Raw genomic sequence first — 14,378 nt, 5'->3', positions numbered from 1 at the left:
GTCAGAGGCTTGTCTGCTTATTCTAATGAAAACGGAATGGCGAGGAGGCCACTTCTGACCAAAAGGCCTTGGAGAGAGGGGTGCTCTCCTGTTTTGATTTTGTCTGTTGCCAGCTCATCATGCAAGGAGTTGGCAGAACCAGTGTCCCAGGTGGGCGCACTGGGGAGCATTTCACAGAGCTCCCCACTGGGAAACGGGGTGGATGTGGTGAAGTGACCACCACAAGGCTGCCAGTAGATCAGGGATGAAGACACCATCAGCGCCCAGCCTGCCCTGGAGATGACGTCTTGGGTGTTTGGCAGGGCTCCAGAACTATCAGTACACAAACTAGGCAGCTAGACCTGGAGGATCAGCCAACAAACTCTTCTGTCAGTGGTGGTCAGTGTTTCTGATTAAGAGTCCAGTCCTCACGGGGGGCCCACTTTGAATACCCCTCTTCCCACCTGGAGTGTCCAAACAGCACACCTCAGGCTGTGAAGGGTATAATAAAATTATTTTTATTGCATTTTGTGCAGACAGGAGTCTAAAAAATTAATACAGTAAAAGCTATAAAGCATTAAATGGGAGCATTCAACAATAAAGGAAAGAACCAACCCTCTCCTTTTCATCTTGGCACAAAGAACACAAGATCAATACTGAGGCAGAATGCGAGATACTGAAACACACTGAAAATTAAAGGCAGGCCTAATAATAGTAATAAATACTCTTGATTTGGTTTGCAACCTCTCCTATTTACAAGGGTTTTCAACTTCATTGCATTGCCCTGCACATAGATCGTCTAAAACAAAAGCAACACTAGTTATCACTACAAGGCTATTGAAATATTGCACTCAGAATAAAAGTCACTTGAATGGACATGAAACATCTAGCTACATGATTATAAAGATAAGTTGATGAGTGACGGGTGAGAACATTCATAACAAATATTGCACATGTAGCACAGAAAACTTGGGGGTTTGTTGTGGGATGTCTGTTTTCATCAATGGAAACTGCTCTTGCCAACCAGACAGCCTGGGCCCAGATAGTGCAACTTTGGTTCCCTAAGTGATGTTAATACAGCCCCCTTTCGGTTCTGCCTAGCCCACCACTTCAGCCTGAGAGTGCTAGGCCCCCAGAAGGCTAGACCCAGCTGTGGTTCTCAGAGGGAGGTCTTGGAGGATGGGGGTGGGAAGTGCTGGTGTCTAATACCTCCAACTTCTGATTACTACCCGGAAAAATCTATCAGACCCCTGATCAAATTTCAGAGAGGCCTTGGTCTAACCGCAGGCGTCCAAACCTCCTCCAGCCACACCTGACCCAGTCTAGATGGCACCAGCGCCAGCTCTGCCTTGGGCTCAAAGGAAAGGAGGTGGTGAGGTCAGGAGTCCCCAGAAGCCTCAGCTCTGGGAGGTGGACGGGATGTCTAACTAGGTGCAGTCAGGGCCCTGGGGCTGGAGTTACTGTACCCAGCCCCAGAGGGCGCTGGAACGAGCATGCAGTGCATGTCCCCCCCGTAGTAACGTGCCCTGGGGGAAGGGAACCCGGCCAACGGGGTTTCTCTAAGGGAAGAGGGCACCTCTGGCCGGGCTGGCGGAGCAGAAGCGCCAAAGATTGGTGTTGGAGAAGCCAAAGGCCTTGGGCCCTAGTTGGAGGAGGGCAGAGAGGCGCTTAAGAACTAAGCAAGTGGCGACTCCAGCTCTCCCCCAGGCCCAGGTGCCTGGGAGACGCAGCTAGAGGCCGCTGCTAGGCAGCGAGGCCCGGCCCCCAGACGCGGAGAAGGCGGCTGGGTCCCCGAGGCCGGAGTTGCCGGATGGGAACAGGGTAGGAAAAGTCAGGGGCAGCGCTGGGGCCACCCCGGAGGGTCCGGCCCCTAACCCAGAACCGCCCCCTCCTCCCTCACCTGTCCCAGGGAGGAAACTCCGGGGGAGGGGCCGCCCTCCAACCCCCCACCCCCCGATTTCAGTCTTTGGCGAAGAGCCACGGGATAGGGGAGTAGGCGACAAGCCGGTGGAGGAGAGACGCCTGCTCCCCCAGCGAAGGCACCGGGACGGGGCTTCCTGGGGGCGGGGGCGAGGGCCTCTCTCAGTTCCTCTGGCTTAACGAACGCCCCTCCCCTCTCCTGGCCCCAGCTTGCATAAAGAGCCGATGAGAAGAGGCTGCGCGCGTCTCTGCAGCCACTAGTGGAAGCTCACATTCGCTGGGAGGCGAATCCAGGAAAAGTTGGGACACTTGTCTCACTTCGTCTCCGAAAAGATCTAGAGGGAAGAATGGTCGGAAGCCAAGGGGGCGCGGAAAGGGTGAGGAGGCGTCGAGGGGTTGAGTGGTCGAGGGACCACGAGTTCCGCCTGGGCCTAAAAGCACTTTTGCTCTCAAACGCTCGGACGTCAAGGAAAACCCAGCCTCCCGAGGCCTCCGCCTTCCCTGGGCGCGCCCCCAGCGGGAGAGCGCGACTGCGGCGAGAAGAGAAGTCCGTTGCGCTTCTAAGTCACAGAAATATGGGGACGTTAAAAATACACGCGATGTCTCCTGTACACTATGTATACGCTCGGCCGGCTCGCGCTCGTGGCCGCGAGAAGAAGTAGAACGCAGACGGCGGGGCGCCTCCTCGCCACCCCGCGCGCTCCGGGCCGCCGGGGGAGGGGCGCAGAGTGCGGGCGGGGCGGGGCGCGGGAAGAGAGGGAAGGGGCCGGGCGGACGACCGGGGGGTCCTCGAAGCCCCAGGTCTGCTCCTCTCCGCAGCCTCCTCCGATCTTTATTGCAGCGTCTCCTCCGGCGGGGCGAGGCCGGGCTTAGAAAAAGGGCGGCCGGGGCCGACGCGCCAACGGGACTCTGGTCTCCGGGAGGGGAGGTCTTCTGGTCCGCCCCAGCCGACGTGGCCTCCGGGCTTCAGGCAGCGGGGAAAGGGGGCCAGGGCGCGGGCACAGGGTCTGTATGTAAACGGTGACAGCGGCGGGGGGCGCGGCGAGGGCTCCGGGGCCGCGGGCCGGACGCGCTCGGGCCCGGGTGTTTGGTCCTGGCTCTCAGGAGTAGATGGTGATGACCTCGCGGCCGCCGCCGCGGACCAGCATCACCCGGTCCAGGCGCTCGGTGAGAACCTCGAGGAATTCCATGTCTGAGCGCCCGTCAAGGAGAAAGACCGTCCCCTTTCCTCCCCCATGGAATCAGGCTCCCGTTGGCCCCAGCGGAACGCGGGGCTCGCGACCCTGTCCGAGGTGCTGATTCTGAAGCCGACCCGGCTCAGCCATTCCTTCCCAGGGCTAGGACCTAAGTCCCCTGATGTCCGCCTCCCTCCCTCCTCCCAATTTTAAGCCCAGGATACAGTTTTCGTCACCGTTGCGGTTGCGGGGAGGCCCAGGCATGTTGAGCAAAACAAGCTTGGCATCCTGGGATTTCTTGACGATGACCTCGTTCAGCCGCACGGCGGTGTGCATGCGCCGCACGTTGGATTGGTTCCTGCGGGAGGAAGCCAGGGAGGAGGAGGGCACGTAAGGCTAGGAGAGACGGGGTTCTTGGATCCAGTCGCCCCTTCCGGCACCTCCCCGCCCCCAGCACTGGGCTGCTGGGGTCTGCTCCTTGCAAGCCAGGGACCACCAACCCTAGACCACTCCAATCTGGGCTACTCAGAGACCCCAGAGGTCAGGGGCACGAGTTGAGGGTTCATGGTAAAGTGAGAAAAGTAGGGAACCTGGCCAACCTAGGAGAGAATTTAAAAATTCTGAAGCACTTACAAGTTCTCCCACTCCCTTCAGGAAACATAAGAGAAGCAAAGAGAGGAAGAAAAAGGAGAGGGGTCAGAAAAAGCAGGAGCAGCTGAGGACTTGAGCCACCATCAACACCCTGCGTGCAGACGACTCCTGTTCTCCCAGACCCCCAGCCTTCACCTTTCCACTGCCTGCACCTGCGCGTTCTGACCCTTAGCAATCAAGCCCAACCTAAGTCCTCAGACAGAGCAACCAAGGGGAGTTCTGGGCTGGGCCTTCCAACTACCAGGCCAGGACCCCTTCCACTCATTTACTCTCCATGGGGAGCAAAGACCCTGTAGGCTCACCCCAGACCCCAGCCCTTAGCCCCCAGGCCCGTACGGCTTCATGCTGAAGAAGTCCTTGATGCCCTCAGAGGAGACAGGACTGGGGCCCTTGTTCTTCTCTGCCACCGACTTGTCCTTGGTCCAGGTGAGATGCACTTTTTCTGGATCTGCCTCGCCCTCCACCTCAGGCTCCTCTCCCGGAGATGGTGAGCTGCTAGGGCAGCTGGGAGCACTTTGGTCATGGATCAGCTGCACCTAAGGGATGAAAGAAGGGATGGCGCACGATTCATTTGGAGACCAAAGATTCTGCTCCCACCGGTTGCAGCCAAACTGCCCGAGCTGCATACCTCCTCTTCCGGCTTCTCCTCACTGTCACCAGCCGTCTCTTCTGGGACGTTGAGACGGAGCCGGGTGTTGGCTGGATTCTTTCTCCGGATTGAGCCACGAGACTCATCTGTGATACTCTGGATCTAGGGAGGGACACAAGTTGGTGCCATGGTAATCACTACCCATGCCCTGCAAAAAGCTAACCCCAAAGCTGATGTTCAGCCAGGATGTGCACTTTCGGGACCTGTGCCAGTTGTTAAAATACTGCAATGCTTCCGCACCAAATAGCTATTGTCCCAGTGATATGGCCACTCCGACTCCTCTCCAGTACCCCTGGCCTTCCCACCCTCCAGCGACCAAAGGCTTGACACCTGGCCCAGCTGAGCTCCACCTCAGGGCCAGTTCTGACTGGTCGGTGCACTTCTTACAATTGTCTTGTCACCCACCTCTGACAGCTCTTCTGTCCCCAGCCCCAAGGACCCCACTCGCTGGGGTGGGGCTTTCATCCAAATGCCAGAGGGCTGATGGGCCCATGTTACCCACATGGGAGAGACCTTACAGCCAGCCTTACCCCGTGAGAATTCATCACTGTTACCCCTGAGAACCCACCATCCACACCCTAGGAGGTTTGCCCCCAGCTCTCATCATCAGCTGCATCCTGAAATATCCACTCATTACTCACTCTCTAAGGGTCTATCACATGATACCTTATCCCCCACGCTGCAGCCCACACCCCTGAGGAGCCACCATCCATGCACTTTTAGCTTCCACTCTTCTCCCTTGGGCCCCAGAAGTCACGTCGAGAGCAGATCTGTCACCCTTGCCAAAGCCCCTCTGTGTCTTGGCTGGGAGGCTGGAGACAGGCAGCTGCAGCGTGCACCCTTGCTGCTGGGGAACCAGTGCCAGGAGGCAGCAATGCCAGTGACTAGGAGTGGGCCATCCCAAACCTGTGCAGCCCCAGAGCTGGCAGCAGCTTGAGATACTCCAAGCCCAGCCAGGGCAACCTCACCTCCCGCTCCCGCTCATTCTTGGTTAAATGCATTTGTTTGAGGATCTGGGAACGCTGCTCCATCACCAAGGTCTTCTCGTAGGTGTAAGCGGAGATGTCGCTCTCATGCTGTGGGCAGGCAGGGGTGAGATGGGGGAGAGGGGCAAGGGAGGAAAGTATGAGCTCCGAGCTCAGGTGCAAGGCCAAGAAAAGGGAGGCAGGCCCCCTTCCTGCTGCCAGCCTAGGACTTCCCTGTCCAATGACCTAGTTTAATCAACAGTTGTGGGAGGAAGGACAAAGCAGACGGCGATGCTCTTTGAAGGCGAGGCAGCTCATTCCCTCCTCAGCCAAGCCCGGGACTGGGTGAATGAATGGGTGAATTAATGAATGAGTTGATTAATTAATTACCTGGGTGAATGGAGAGGGGGAAGAAGTTAAAAAAGGAACACAGAGATGAATGAATACATACACATATGAATGAATGGGTGAGTGAGTGAATAAATACATTAATGAATATATGGGCGGATTAATGAATATACCATTAGAGGGACGGATAAATGGTGCTGAGTGGAATGGACGACGAGAGGCTTTAGAGTGTGACTGCTAGAAGCGTGGACTCTAGAGCCAGTTTGCCTGAGTTTGAATCCCGGCTCTGCCACTTGGTGCACGTTTGGGGCAAATTACTTAATGTTTCTGTGCCTCAACTTCCTAATCTGTAAAATGGAAATACTGATAATTGGATAACTGTATCTATTTCATTGGTTGCTATGAGAAGTAATGTATATATAAAGTGCATAGAACAGTGCCTCCCATATAGTCAACATTCCTAGACATGTCTGTTCGTATAAAGGAGGCAAGGCAGGGTGGGTGAGTGGGTGGCTGGATGGATGGGTGGAAGGGCTCTTGGGTGAACATGTGAGAGGTTTAAAAGTGGATGGGTGTGCCCAGGTTCCATCCCTGGTCAGGGAACTAGATCCCCCATGCCACAACCAAGAGTTCACAGGCTGTAACTGAGGATGCCACCTACCACAAAAATCGGCCTCAGTACCACAACTGGGACCCAGTGCAGCCAAAGGTGGATTGGCGGGGGGGCGGGGGGGGGGGGGGGGGGGGGGGGGTGGGGAGGACCTTAGCAGCACAAGCTGATGGGTACTGGGGTTCCCCTATTTGGTCCTGGGCCCAAGGGCAAAGAGGCCAGCAGGACTCCAAAACTTCAGAGGCAGCTCCTGGGGGCTCACCATCTCCACCACCTCGACCTCTGCGGTGATACGTAAGTGGTACAGAAATGTGGTCAAGTCCTTCTTCATCTGGATGCTATTGTCGTCCATCTGGGCCACGGTGAAGATTCGCATCTTGCATTTCCGCCAAACCTGAGAGATGAAGGGGACCCAGAAAGGTCCAGTCCAGATGCCGTGCGGAGACCCGGGTCCAGACCTCGTCCTTCACCCTTCCCACCCACCTTCCCATACATCCAGGTAGTCCACCAATCCTCTATCTTGGTGGCCACTCCCCACAAAAATGCCCCTGATTAGGTGAGGGTCCCCCCGCCCCCCCTTGAAGCATCACTCGCTAGAGTTAAACACAGCTCCCCTCTATAATTCAAGCACATTTGCCAGGGGAGACACAGTCAGTTCCCAGCACCTCAGAATAAAGGAGGTGACTGGAGCCCTCTACCAGGAGCTGGGCGGGAGCCCGCGAGCCCCTCCGCGCGCGCGGCCACGAGCACGTGCACACGGGAGCGCGCACGCGGCCACGAGCACGTGCACACAGGAACGCTCACGCACACGCACCTTGTGGTGCCGCAGCAGGAAGGGCAGCAGCATGAGCATGCCGCCGTCGTGCACAATCCACCAGACGTCGATGCTGCCTTCAGAGAAGCGCTCGGGGTTCCCGGGAAACATGGAGACATTCTTGGTGACCAGCAGGGCCAGGTGGCCAGCCGTGGTTTCCCTGACCAGCTCTGGGGGAGACCAAGAAGATGGCAGACGGTAAAACAGTGACCCTGGTCCCCTCCTTGGCACCCAGCACCCCTCCCCATCCCGCCTCCCGCCTCGGCCTTGGGCTGAGGAGTCAGAAAAGCCCCATCTGCCTGGGCCGCGTTTGAACTTGGGGAAAAAAAAAAAAAAAAAAGAAAAAATACCTCTCTGGGCCTCAGTTTCCCCACTGGTCAAGTGGTAATAAGGACGCCTGCCCTTTCTGATTAAGAAGGCGACCCTGCGGCACTCACTTAATCCTCCCAACTACCTTCTAACTGGGATCTACTGATAAAGCAGCCTCAGGGTTTACCAGCTGCCGTGACCTTCATCTCTCCATGCATCAGTTTCACGGCCCTAAAATAGAGACAGCCATGCCTAGCCCTCTCAGGCCTGCTAAGAGAATTCGAGACTTAGAGAAAGCCACCACTTGTCTGGCGCACAGAATGCAGTCCGTAAGTGTTAGTTACTGTGTGACTTATTATCCGCTACTACCAAGGAATCCGATGCTCAGAGAGGGTGAGGCACTTGTGAACAGTCACACAGCAAGGAAGGGCCAGAGGTTAGATTTAGACCCGGGCCTCAGTAGTGCCTTCAAAGCTGTAGGTCTTCCCACTGGCCTGCACTGTCTTCCCTGAAGGGTTGTGAGCCCTGCAAGAGCCAAGTCTGTCTCCTTCACACCTAAGTCCCTGGGCTCCCAGCACAGTGTCTGGCACCTGGCCAGCTTTGAACACCATCACTTGTATATGCTGAATCCATACTTGTTATGCCTGGGAAGCCGTCCGCAGGCCCAAAGAAGAACCCACCCCCTTGAAGCCCTCCACCACTCCCAGCCCAGCCAGCTTTACCAATGAAGTTCCTCCATGTCTGGTGATCTTCCTTCTGTCGCCAGTTGCGGGGCCAGCCAACGAGTACAGTGTTGTGCTGAAGCCCCCCGAGGCCCCCAGACTGAATCAGGTGGGACACACCATCTCGCAGGTTGGAAGAAATCACTACCTGGCAGAAGCCTTTCACTTTCTCCGCCTCCATCAGGCGCCGGATGGACTGGGGTGGCAGGGATCAGAAAAGGGCCAGCCTCAGGCCCAGGCCTGCCTGGCCCTGCTCAGCCCCTTGCAGCCTCCCTACCTCCCATCTCTCCTCTCCATCATCCCGATCTTCCTGAAGCTCAGCTCTGATCATGTCAGCCCCTGGCACTCCGTCACCTATGGCCCCTATTCCCCACTACTCAAGCAAAGCTCTTCATGATCAGACCCCATGCTTCCCATCACCCTGCCATGGCTCACAGATTCCCCAGGGAAGCTCTCTCCCACCACCCAGACTCCCCCTCTCCCATGTTGTCCATGACACCCTGCCTGGCCCAATTCAACCATCACCTTCTTCAAACACCACCCCTCCACCCAGGCCAGAATGAAACTAGGCTCCTCTGCTTAGCCAGACAATTTGGTTTTAATGATTTTTAAAAGTTAGCATAATAGTAGGCATTTAAAACACACATTCAATCTGCGTGATGAAGGAAGTGTTTTATGACTCTCAGTTTATAGCTAAGGAAATTGAAGCTCAGAGAAATTAAGACTTGCTTCAGGCCATATGGATAATGGATATTATTGCAGAGGTTCAAATCCAAGGGTCTGACTCCATCCTTCACACTCTTAACCAATCCCCTAATGTCAAACAGCAAGTGCTCCAATTTCTGCCTCTGCCCTAATCTGTCAATTCAGCATGCAGTGGCTGAAAATAAGAGCAGAGTAACCTTGGGCAAATCACCTCCCTCTGTGAGCCTCAGTTTTCTCATCTGTCAAATGGGCATTGTGACAGCTACCTCATTTAGGAAGAGGGAGAATGACATAACATGATGTGTAGAGCTTAGTATACAGCCTGAGAGATCATAAACACTCAATACGTTCTGTTACTTTGTGGCTACTAACTCTAAGGTAGCCCCTGTCAACCTCAGATGGGTTGGAGAGCCTTCTGTGTATGTTCTCGCTCCCCCGCCAGCCTGTGACCACCTTGAGGGGTGGGGTTTGCTCTTCCACCTCTCCATGTCCCCCAGGGCCTACCCCAGTGTCGGTACCCAGGACATGTACAGCCACTGCATGTTGAATTAAAGTGACCAGTGGAGGCCTCCAGCCCTGGGCCCTGACAGATCGGTGTGAACGGCCCAGTGAGGCAGAAACAGCGGCTGTCACAAGCCATTAGGGGTGCCCCACCCCATCTCATCTCACCTCCCTGAGGCCCCCTTTCCCCTTTCCACTTCTAACCATGGCCCCAAGGGGAGAGAGGCCTGAATCACAGACAGAACCCGCTTCCTCTGCCACCCACCAGACACCTGTTAGTGCCACTTACTGCAGACCCCTGCTGCCCCACCTCACGCTGGCTCTGCCCACTGCTCCGTGAGCAATGACCAGTAGATAGGAACAAGAGCAAGTAATTCAGCCCCCAGGACCTGGGTTTAAATCCTGCCATGCTTCCAGCCAGCTTTGTGACTTTCAGCAAGCCGCTTTCCCTCTCCGGGCCTCAGTCTCTTCCTTTACTAAATTGGATACTTATCCTGTCAACCCCATGCAGTGTGGGAACTGGAAGAATTCACCAATGTGAAAACACTTTAAAAGATTTATGCTTTGGCAGAAGAAAGCTGGAATAGGAGTCTAGGTTCTGAGTCTCCACTTTCTGTCCTTAAACAAATGACCTGACTGCTCTAAGCCTCAGTTTCCTTATCCATAAAATAGGCCCTTCTGGCCCTGATCCTCTTGGGTTCTGCAGGTTGGATTCTAAGGAACTTAGTCACTGAGCCCTTGGACTCCACTTCTGAGGAGGAAGACAGAGAAGCCTGAGCCCCAGCTGTTGGCACAGGTGGTAGGGAGAAACTGAAAAGAAGCAAGGGACTGTCCTCCCAACTGCCACGTGCCCCCCACCGAGGCCTGTACTCACCTCCTCTGCCCGCTGGGCCTGGGGGTGGTTATCCAGAAAGGTGCCCTCAAGGACAGAGCCTACAATGGTCAGGCCCTTCCCTGCCTTGAGCTGGGAGGTCAGCGAGAGCAGCTGGGGATGGACCACGTTCTGGTCTTGGTCCACACGCACCAGCACAAGCAGCTGCGGCCTGAAGTGGGTGCAAGATCACGTGATCCATCCACCGCCTCCCCAAGTACCATAACTCATACACCCATACTCCATACACTAACCACCTGTCCTCCATCTCCCATCCACCTAAACATCCATCCACCCATGTCCTTGGGTTATCAACCCATCCAGTCATCTCCCACACGTCTCTCCATCCACCCACCCATCCATCTCTGCATGTATCTCTCTCACCCATGCATTCATCCATCCACCCACCCACCCATCCACCTCACCCACCCGCCCATCCATCCACCTATCCACCTAACCATCCATCTATTTTATCCTTCAGTTATCCATTCACGTCCATGTTAATTTACCAACACATGCATTATTCACTGAATTACCCTCACATCCACCTGCCACCACCCATCCACACATTCATCTAGTCACCCAACCACACTCCCATACATGTATACACTCAGCTATCTGCCCATCTATTTATCTGTTTGTTTCCTTATTCATTTAGCCTCCGCAGCCAACCATCAGTTTGATAGCATCCTCTCAGCACCTACTCTGGGCTAGATCCTGTGCTAAGCATTTGAGGATTCACAGACTACTTATGCAAAGCTCCAGTCTCTAAAAGGCCAGTTTAGTAGACATGAGTGAGGACAAGTCCACGATGTCCTCATTCTAGAGTTCCAGACCTTACTCTTAGCAAAATGAACCTGAAGGAGAAGGAGGGCTTGCAGAGCAAGCAGTTAGAAAGCAGCTGGGCTGAGAGGCGGGAGGGGAAGATTCTGGCTCCAGTTTTGCCTTCCACGACCCCTGAGACCTTCCCTAAGCCCTGATTTTCACGTGAATCAAACAGTAGTAGTAGTAGTGAAGTCGCTCAGTTCGTGTCTGACTCTTTGCGACCCCATGGACTGTAGCCTACCAGGCTCCTCTGTCCATAGGATTGTCTAGGCAAGAGTACTGGAGTGGGTTGCCATTTCCTTCTCCAGGGGATCTACCTGACCCAGGGATTGAACCTGGGTCTCCCACATTGTAGGCAGACGCTTTACCGTCTGAGCCAGCAGGGGAGCCAATAGAGAGACTGTTAGTAATCTGGAGATTTCTAAGAGGCCCTGTAACTCTTTGGATGATCCCACCTCTCCCAGGGTGAATGCTCTGTGATACTGCACTTACCCGTCTGGACACGTGCCTTCTCCAGGGAACTGTGAGCTCAGTACGTTCCCGGAGACCAGAAGGGGTCAGCACATAGACCATGTGTTCATAGGTGTTTTTTTAAACAAATGATGGGATGAATGGAGGGATGGGTAGATGGTTAGAAACTGGCATGGCAGGTAGGGTTTTGGAGAATGAATGTGTGGAACCTCAGCTCAGCCTCAGCATTACAGGAGGGAAGGGTTCAGATGAGGCCGAACCCCACTCAGCAAGAGCAGCACAGAGCAGGCGGGGTGGGTCGGGCCCGCTCCCTTCCTCTTCAGTCGCCATCACTCACCTCCAGTTCTTGGTGTGCGGGGGCCCTTCTTCCAGGCGCAGCAGGGCGTAGCGAGCAGCGCTGAGAGACAGGCCTCGGATCCCATCGCCCCATTCCTTCTCTGCCCTGGGGGCAGGGAAGGGGGGATCACGAGAGGCAGAAAGCCGGGGAGTGCCAGGGAGAAGCACCCACCCCCCAGTGCTGAGCCAGAGCTGTCCATCTCGGGCTCAGAAGGGCGGTCACTCCTGGCCACCACCGTTTCTCAAAGCCTCAGTGCCTGCCTCTGCTCCTGCCCCACCCCCTCAACTTTCCTCTCCATTCTCCCCAGCTTCTCAGCCTCAACCCCACCCCTCCCCGTCAAGTACCAATCACCGCTCTCCCCTCCTCGCCCCACCTTACCCGCGGTACTCGATATACTTGTAGATGAGCCCAGCAATGAGCATGGCCACCAGGGCATAGTACCAGGAGCAGATGAACATGAGGGCCAGGCAGAGGCTCATGCCCAGGAAGGAGAGTGTCCTGGACAGTGAGAGGGAGACCCGGCCTCTGAGCCCCTGGCAGGGTTCTCACTGGTGCCGGGGGCTCAGACAGCAAGAGTTAGAAGGGGCAGGGAGGGCCTGGGCCAGACCTGGGAAGCTACAGCCAGGGCTAGGGGAGCCACAGCCAGGGCTAGGGGAGCCCACACCATCATCCCCAGGAGCACCACCGGAACCTGGGCACTCTGGGTGGATGAGCAGCTGCAGACAGGGCCCCGCCCAGCTCCTCGGTCACCACACTGCTCCAGCCCAGTGCCTCAGGCCCTGGCAGACCACCCTGCCAGAGGGGTTCTGAGGGCAGGGGTCTCTAGGGAGAGTTGGAGGTAAGATCTCCCAGGAGGAACATGGGACGAGGTGACTGGTGCAGCAGGAGGGCCGAGGTGGGATAGGCAGGTAGCCTGGGTTCTGGTCAAGGTGTGCCATAGCCTTGGGCTGGGGGTGACCTTAGGCCTACCCCTTTCCCCGCCAGAGCCTCCATTTCCTTTCGGTAGAATAAGCATGATCATGCCCGCCCTGTCTGTCCCATCGGCCTGTTGTGAGGGTCAAGAACCATCAAGCAGAACAATCAGAAATCCGGCTCCACATGAGGAGCACCTTCTGTGCCCCAAGCACTGTAAGGCTCAGAGGGGCCTATGAGGTAGGTATGGTTATTGTCCCATTTCACAGCTGGGGAAACTGAGGCTTCCTCATCAAGACTGGCAGGTGTTAAGCACTAAGGACATGAGAGGGATTCTAGCTGGGACTGCTGATACTGTCTTCTGTTATTACTTGTCATTATAAGGAGACCTTCACCAGGACTTTTCTCATGCTATTTGGGCTATGAAAGCTGGAGTTGAGGATCCTGAGACCTGGAGGGGATGGGCTGGGGTGAGGGGCCGGGGAGAGGATGGTCCTGTGGGCCGGGGCGGGGGTGGGGGTGGGGAAGGCACCCACCAGTGGTAATATCGAAATCGTGGCCGCCAGTTGGGCGTCCTCAGCAGCGTCTGTACCGCGCAGGCCAGGTTCACAAACATGTAGCACATGAGGAAGAACCTAGCACACAGAAAGGCCCCCAAGAGACAGAGATGCAGGAGGCGCAGAGACAGACACACAGAGAGAGAAGGGGGAAGGGAGGGGGAAACCGGGGAGGTGGCCGAGTCACGTTCTGATGCATAGGGAGGGGTTCAAAGGCCAGATCCCCTTACTGCATGCCCTGGTGCATGTGGGGATGACTCTCTGTACAACAGAGGACGGGTTTCTACGACAGTGGGCTTGTTAAAGTGGTTCAGGTGGGCCGTCCAGGGTCACAGCTGGAGTATCCAGGTAGAGAGACCCGCAGGGCTGATGGGAGGGCAGGAGGCCAGCACGCACATAGAGAGGATGGGGGCGACCTCGTCCAGGGACGCGATGAGGATGCCAATCTCGCAGATGCAGGCGGTGAGGAGCAGGGCCCACGTTGGCTCTCCGTTGGCTTTGCCATGGCCAAAAACCTGAGGACACAGCAACCGTCACAGGAGTGTGAGACCCTAAGGACTTCTTGTCTCTCTCCTCCCGTCCTGGGGACTAGTACAGGAGAGGCAGAGAGAGAGGGAGGCTGCGTTTCTCATCCTTTAAAGGTACCCGAGGGGATACCAGGTTTTTGCTGTATCTTGCCCACCCTGACATTGGTACCCGAGTGCAGGGAAGTTCAGATGATCCCTGAAGGGGAACAGGAGGGGACAGATGGAAGAGGAGCTCCAGGCGGCCAGCAAGCAGCTGTGACGGAGTTCATCATATATATATATTTTTTAAAGCACCACAGAGAGCTCTCTCCTCTCACTCCCCTTTGGCTGTCTCCCTGAGTCCCTGCCCAGTCACAAGGCCCAAGGAGGACCATTTTTTTTCTCCCTAAGAGCAAACAACCCTGCCCAAAGAGATGACTCTGAGCATGGGCCAAGTCCCAACTAGAGCACACCCGTTTTTCATAGTGGCATCACAGACAGACAGAGACCAGAAGGCAGTTCGAGGCTTGCTGTGGCCTCTGCTCACCGGG

At 55.8% G+C, this 14,378-nt stretch overlaps 1 protein-coding gene across 3 annotated transcripts in view; it reads right to left on the bottom strand.

The window, feature by feature from the left end:
- Positions 1-476: 476 nt before the first annotated feature.
- The window catches only part of SLC12A5 (solute carrier family 12 member 5), a 36,715-nt gene continuing 22,813 nt past the window's right edge, over positions 477-14,378 (bottom strand). For 2 of the 3 annotated variants that reach the window (XM_042230213.2, XM_027977264.3), the window contains exons 13-26: positions 13,718-13,836; positions 13,301-13,399; positions 12,231-12,350; positions 11,853-11,957; positions 10,223-10,391; positions 8,143-8,338; positions 7,112-7,281; positions 6,560-6,691; positions 5,343-5,450; positions 4,354-4,476; positions 4,062-4,261; positions 3,708-3,722; positions 3,299-3,432; positions 477-3,091 (exon numbers count right to left, since the gene is read on the bottom strand). In XM_042230213.2, the coding sequence (XP_042086147.1) occupies positions 3,000-3,091; positions 3,299-3,432; positions 3,708-3,722; positions 4,062-4,261; positions 4,354-4,476; positions 5,343-5,450; positions 6,560-6,691; positions 7,112-7,281; positions 8,143-8,338; positions 10,223-10,391; positions 11,853-11,957; positions 12,231-12,350; positions 13,301-13,399; positions 13,718-13,836 (1,782 nt within the window). In that variant the 3' untranslated portion in view covers positions 477-2,999. The remainder of the gene's footprint in view (positions 3,092-3,298; positions 3,433-3,707; positions 3,723-4,061; positions 4,262-4,353; positions 4,477-5,342; positions 5,451-6,559; positions 6,692-7,111; positions 7,282-8,142; positions 8,339-10,222; positions 10,392-11,852; positions 11,958-12,230; positions 12,351-13,300; positions 13,400-13,717; positions 13,837-14,378) is intronic. The other variant, XM_042230214.2, reaches the window with a different exon arrangement.

This window comes from Ovis aries, chromosome 13 (assembly GCF_016772045.2).
Source record: "Ovis aries strain OAR_USU_Benz2616 breed Rambouillet chromosome 13, ARS-UI_Ramb_v3.0, whole genome shotgun sequence".
NCBI lineage: Eukaryota > Metazoa > Chordata > Mammalia > Artiodactyla > Bovidae > Ovis > Ovis aries.
The sequence above is the reverse complement of the archived record's forward strand: the minus strand, read 5'-3'. Positions and strand labels throughout refer to the sequence as shown.